The sequence below is a fragment of the Epinephelus lanceolatus genome, chromosome 2, assembly GCF_041903045.1.
Source record: "Epinephelus lanceolatus isolate andai-2023 chromosome 2, ASM4190304v1, whole genome shotgun sequence".
Classification (NCBI taxonomy): Eukaryota; Metazoa; Chordata; class Actinopteri; order Perciformes; family Serranidae; genus Epinephelus; species Epinephelus lanceolatus.
In genome coordinates this window covers 49,366,971-49,373,940 of record NC_135735.1, presented here as the reverse complement: position 1 = coordinate 49,373,940, position 6,970 = coordinate 49,366,971, and the positions used below count along the sequence as shown (strand labels likewise).

General features: G+C 37.6%; 1 protein-coding gene across 2 annotated transcripts in view; it reads left to right on the top strand.

The window, feature by feature from the left end:
- Positions 1 to 1,470: 1,470 nt before the first annotated feature.
- Positions 1,471 to 6,970, top strand: part of fah (fumarylacetoacetate hydrolase (fumarylacetoacetase)) — an 89,087-nt gene continuing 83,587 nt past the window's right edge. The window contains exons 1-3 of one of the 2 annotated variants that reach the window (XM_033624559.2): positions 1,471 to 1,622; positions 1,818 to 1,928; positions 5,982 to 6,103. In XM_033624559.2, the coding sequence (XP_033480450.1) occupies positions 1,542 to 1,622; positions 1,818 to 1,928; positions 5,982 to 6,103 (314 nt within the window). In that variant the 5' untranslated portion in view covers positions 1,471 to 1,541. The remainder of the gene's footprint in view (positions 1,623 to 1,817; positions 1,929 to 5,981; positions 6,104 to 6,970) is intronic. The other variant, XM_078162276.1, reaches the window with a different exon arrangement.

Here is a 6,970-nt window from a genome sequence, read left to right as displayed (position 1 = left end):
CTATACAAATAATTGTAATACTAATTATAGTAAGCCCCTCCCACCCAGTTCCTACTCTGTTACAAGTGTCCTATTCCCCGGTTGTTTGAGAGCCTAAAAGCATCTCTCAAAAGCTGCTATATGCTGTTCACCAAGGCATCTCATACTGAATCTTTCAATATTCACTCTGCAAACAGCACATCCATGGAGAGAGTCCCACACTATAAATACCTTGGTATCTGGCTATACAATAATCTTATTAAAGCACAATATTGAAATTCTGACTACCAAACTGAGAACAATACTTGGCTTTCTATACAGAAATAAGGACCCTCCTTTTCACTGCTTCGCTGTTAGTTAATGCTACTTCTAGTTTCAGGATCTCAGGCATGTTATGTCCACTCACGTTTTCATCTCTCGCCTCTCACGGATTCCCATTTCTCCTCATCATCTTCCCTTTCTCCCAGTATATAGGACTACTGTATACATTTGTTCAATTTCAATCATTTAAGCTATTTAGAATTGTGGGGGACAATTTGTGTTTTTCAGAATTGTCCCCCCGGGAACTGCACCCATGACCTTACTGGATACAATACATGATCCAATAACACCCTATCTGACAGGCAAATAATCCAAATCAAAGTGCAGCATGACAGACTTTGTCTCAGACTTTTTTGGGGTCACTTTGTCAAATGTCTTCATCCTGAAACTGTAACATATTTACACTCTTTAAATCTCCCAGCCTCCAGTCTGGGTGAGATCCTGTCAATGACACCTTTTACTGGGGCTTTCTTGTTCAGGTGGAAACATGCAACTGGATACGTATCCATCCCACCCCCCAAAACTTCAACCTTTAGTGCCTCTTCCATCTGTTCCCTTGACACGCACTCCATGACGATCAAACCGGACCATTTGACATTGACCAGCTTTATTTTTTTCTAATCCACCTCACAATGGCAGGACAATCATACTGTTTGTAGACATGCACCAAGTAGGAACTACCCAAGTGGAACTAATGTGTTTTGATAAACAGACAGTAAACAAGCAAACAAACACCTGAAACCAGACATTTCTAGGTAGCAGACATGGCCACAGCAAGGAAGTGTGAAGTATACAAATGCTGTATATGTATACAGGTACCTACACATATCCATATAAAGCACAAACAAGTATATATCAATACATGTATGCACATATCACCTCCCCATCCCCCACTGTAACAAAAAAAAATACATTTATCGTATCATAACTTAAATTGTTTTCTGTTTTTCTGTTTCATAACTAAATGAAGCATGTTAGAATATGCCTGTTTCTTTCAACTTTTGCCAAACAACATTATGTAACTAACCACCCTGTCTACAATTTTGCTTAGTCATCTGTCATGCTGGTTTACATGAACTTCCAGAGATCTGGCTTAGGGTGGATACAATAGGCAGCATTTGATTGGCCCTGCAGTGGGAGGTGGGCCTGTTCAAATTTAAACATCTGGAAACACTCACTGCTGCTGCTCAGTCACTCAGTAACTCAGTAAGGTTGAGTGGAATAATACTGCCTTAGAGAAGATGTCTTTCATAAAAATGGATCCATCGTCAGATTTCTCCTTCCACAACCTCCCTTATGGAATATTCTCCACACCTGATAATGTAAGTGCAATTTGGTTACTGGGTTTGCAAACAGACAAAAAGCTTTGTCAAGTCAGACACATTCAGGATGTATGGCCACGGTTTTTTTCTAAAATAAAATATTTACAAAAATGTGGGTCTATGAGGAAAAAGATGATCTCATAATGTGCACTTAGTAGGCTAGTAGTTATGGCAGAGTGTGTTTTATTTCCCCAGCCCAAATGTCGCATTGGTGTTGCCATTGGAGATCAGATACTGGACCTGAGTGTAATAAAGTCTTTGTTTCGAGGGCCTGTGATGTCCAAACATCAGGATGTCTTTGACCAGGTAAGCTTAATCACTTATAGTAATCAGAAAAGGCACACCATAAGTCAGTTTACCTTTTTATCTGACATGAATATGATGCACTGTGCAAACTTGTATTGTTACCACCATAGGTGGATAATGACTCAATGGGCCCCTGGGCCTGGTCATATGAAAAGTCAATGAGTACCATTTTTGTTATTTACTTAATGTTCCTGCCACTTACACTACATTTGTGATTTTAATTTGTGATCATCTGATAAATCTAAATCTTTCACAAAATGTATAAAGGGATTCCATATATTCTCAAATGTATGTTGATGACCCTTTAATATGCAAGTGATCCTGAGGATCAGGATTCAGTTCTGGTAATCCAATCCTCCCTTTAATCCAGATAAAGGCTGCATTTGGGTATTTCAAAAGTTAAGGCAGAGATCTGGATCAATTTGATACCAAATTTCAGGATTAATTGGATCCCACCTCACCTAATCTATTAGTGTTTTAGTTGTAGGTAATTTCAGCTGAGAAAAATATTGTTTGCCCATACTTCCTGAAACTGCTGTTAATAAGAGTAACAAATACAGACCTATTTCTTACCATCTAGTTTCACCTAACACTGTAACTTGTTTGTGCCAAAACATCCAACATATGTTTGTGGTCAGACAAAGGCAAGGAAATGCAATGCAAAGCAAATTTATTTGTATAGCACATTATTTTCTTTACATAGAGTACAAGAAACAACACAGGGATTAACATAATAAGCACATGGTAATTCAAACAAAGTATTAAAAAAGCAATTAGAAACAAAATGTAAATCTAAAGAACCTAAAGACTGCTCTCAGGTCTGACGTGAGCTTCTTTTCCAGAAGTTTTATCTTCAATTCTGTCTCTCTCTGCTGAAGCAGCGTCAGCTTGAGCTGCTCGTCAGCCAATTCAATTTGTCTCACCGCCCTCTCAGTCTCCATTCTCTGTCAGGAATCCATAATAGTCACAGAAATTGTTGAAGTACGGAAAAGCATATCACCATCATTACTGTAGCATACCAAAACTCTATCCTCTGACACTTCTGAATGAACCGCATAATTCAGTTAGTCGTGTATTTTTCCTATACAGTCTGCTCCGCACACGTAAAAAAAAAAAAAATAAATAAATAAAGTCCGCTGTGTTGGCAATAACATGACGTTAAACTCTAAACAGGTTGGTGTTTAAAGAGTTCATGTATGACGTACTTCAAATTAATTACCTTTTAAATTAAGCCATAGACCGCAAAATACATCAACAAAGCCAGCTACCTCGCTAGCCTGCTAGCTACTTAACATGCAAGTCAATGGAGCCGCGTTAGCTACCGTTAGCATGACCTCGGCTCAATTAGAGATCTGTACGCCCACGTTTGAATTAGATGACAATTCAAATAGCTGGCTCACATCAGATGGTGGGTGGCCTTCGCATGGTCGTAAAAACGCTACACATTAGATAACGGTTAACCTATATTTTGATGTGAAAGCTGTGCTACTAACTGCTCCTTTCGTGAAGTAGTCCGCCATGTTTCAGATCCGGGGGCGGAGTCGTAAGATTTGGAAATCCGTATCCAGTCAGATTGGGATCAAAGCAAAGTGATCCACCCTGCCAATGTTTTGAAATACCCAGATAAAGTCAGCAGGATCACCTTGATCCCTGATTGAGAAAAGGAGGATTTCATTATCCGGATTATTCTGATCCAGATTACAAGTTTTGAAATACTGGGCCCAAAAGTCTTGCATTTTTTAATATCGCAACATATATATAACAAAAAAAATCGCAGTGTCATTTTTTTCCAATATTTTTACTATACATCTACACCATAACATGTTTTTCATCCCGTATTTGTACTTTTAGCGATCATATGTTGTTATTATTGTTTTGCATGGTTTCATTTCTGTTTTAACTGATATGCATGATGGTTCTTTGTTTATTGATTGTTTTTTAATGTTTTTATTTATGCTCTGCATCATTGAAAACGAGGGTCTCCCTCAATTGATTTCCCAAGAATTAGATAAAATTTTGAATGAATGAATGAATGAATGAATGAATGAATGAATGTACAACATTTCCAGAAACTCTCAAGTCTCCTATCTGCATCTATGATACTCAATTTTCTCATCTGATAAATCTAAATCCTTCACAAAATTTATAAAGGGATTCGATATATTCTCATATGTATGTTGGTGACCCTTTAATATGTAAGTTATCTTTTCTATTGAAAGACTTGATAACATCTGTCTTATCCACTGAGTACTGCTTGGACTGTGAACGTTTTTCCAAAAAGGGCAGTACATTTTTGGTGTAAAGCAAGCTGAGATCCATAAATACTCGTTCATTTTTACTATAGTCATGTTTCTCTGGATATCTGGATATCCAACAAAAAAGATTCAGAGGTTTTTTGGTGTTGGGGTTGAATACCAATTTGAAATCTGGTAAAACAGCTTCTGGCAGTGGATTATTAGCACTAATGAATGTGTAATAATCATTTTCATGTATTTGATCAAGCATGGATAATTTAAACATTTTTTTACATTAAATAGTTAAAGATATATAGTATACATAGTAGTATATAGTAGTTTAATAGATAATTTTGTATCCTAGTTAATAAGCTGGAAATTAGTTTTATTTGTAAACAGACATTTCACAAACTAACTTGTAGCTTGACCTGTGAGATAAATGTGATGGAGTAAAATGTAAAATATTTGTATTTTTTTTTTGTACAACATTTAGTGTTGTAGACATATAATGTAGCATAAAGTGAAAGTACCAAGTACCATTAAAATAGTACAATACTTGAGTAAGGTACTCATTCATATTCCACCACTGGTCAGGTAGATGCAGGAAGGAAAGTCCAGGAGCAGCACAAGTCCTGGAGGCATCTGGAGTGCAGACAGACTTGCCGAGCACATGTGTTAAGGCCCTTTTTCACTGCACAAAAACCCCCACTAACACCTGCTAACATCTGGCTTTTTAATGTATTGTGAAAGGTTACAATCAGCATTCACTTTCGGGTCAAATGACTCTGCAGTACTCCTGGATAGCCCCAGTCAGCATTGATGAAAGCACAAGGCCCGGGTGGACGTGCTTATTATAGCCGTTTTGCTGGTGAGATGCAATGATGTACTTTCACAAAATACTGTCCATCTCCACCCAAGCAGCTCAAACATTGTTCCAAATTAGTCTGCACTGAATTTGAAAGAGAGACTGAATAAGGCAGCGATATTAAAAAAAAAAAAAGAAGTAACCACTTGAAATGCTATTTATTTATGTTATTTACCAATGTTATGAGTCTTGTTTCATGTCAGCTCAGTGTGAGAAAACTGCTTGTTTTTCATCTATGGCACAGGGTGTTTATCCATCCCGCTCGGGGGAGAGACGGGAGAGACAGGCCGTGTTTGGACACTTCATCCAGTCTAACAGTAACCTCTATGCTGTTGTAAAATATGTGTATTTTTTGTTTTCTATTTAATGTTTATTTAACCAGAAAAATCTCTTGACATTAAAAATCTCTTTTTCAAGAGTGTCCTGGCCAAGACAGGCAGCAACATAAGTTATAGACAGACAACATAGAACAAAAATAAAAAAAAAAAATGTACAGCTCTAAAACAAGCAATATAAAACACACCACGACTGCAAAGGAAAGCCTAAAAGTATGTTAATATATGCTATATGTGAGCCATAAAATGCAAAAAAGGGCAACTACACATGATTGCAAAGACCAGCTAAAATACACCCTGCCATTGGCATATAGATGATTACGTACAAAGAAATCCTGCAGTAGTGCTCTGAAACAGGCGAGAGGAACCAATGATTGCAACTGCAAGTCCTTCTGCAGAAGATTCCACATAGAAGGAGCTGCAGACATAAATGCTTGTTTGCCAAACTACGGATGTACCATCTCTGTATAAACAGATATATTATGGACACATGGCCTAGGGTCTAGCCTGTTCCTCCTGTGTTGTGTGTTTAAAGTAATTTTGCATTCTAGGAATATGTCAACTAATGATAGAAAAGACTGCTATATGTAGTGAATTGTTTTCTGTGTCTCTCACCAAGCCCACTCTGAATGCCTTCATGGCTCTTGGTTATGAGGCGTGGAAGGAGGCCAGGAGGACCTTGCAGAGGTTGCTGTCAGCCAGTGAGAGCACACTGAGAGATGATGTCAGCCTTCGCAGCAGGTCAGTCTGCGTAATCTGTCGATGCAGAATTCTACATAGTGTACAGGCTAACAGTCTTCACCAGGCTACTGCTTTGTGTGATTATGTTATGTTATAAAAATACAATACAAAATATTAAAATTCTAATTGCCATATAAGGCTACAATTGAGCATTTCAGTTCTGTGGTCTAAATGTTTTTTCAGAAACTTTTCAATCCTGAGAAGAATAAAATGTCTATGATAATTAAGGAGACATTTAATCATTTTTCTGGTGTAGATATGCTCAATATCTTCTCAAAATATGAACTATTCATTAAATCCTACCAGGATTTCCACATATCCTAAAACTCTATAATGCACCTTTACAGTCATTTGAAAGCCCTGAAACATTACTAAGCTATGCAACATCTTCTGAAAAACAAGAGTTATCCTGGGAAATCTTTTAATGCACAACAAGTTAGAGAAATAGGAAGAAACTTAAGAGTGAAAATAAATGTCCTGACATTCTGCATAAGAGGCTAAAATATGAAGAGTCTTTGGTGATTAGACTCCATTGCCATGCCAAACTGTGTGGGCAAACAGTCCAACGGTTTTGGAACAATATTTCTCAATTCACAATTGCAAATCTATGGATTTCACCATCTACAATCCAGAATATCATCAAAAGATTCAGAGAATCCAGAGAAATCTCTGTGCATAAGGGGCAAGGCCAACGACCAATATTCAGTGGCTGTGACTTCGACCTCTCAGGGAGCACTGCATTAGAAACCACCATGACTGTATAAAGGATTTAACTACATGGACTCATGAACACTTTGGAAAACCATTGTCAGTAAACACAGGTCATCCTGGCATCTAGAAAAACACTCTACCATGCAAAGTGAAAAC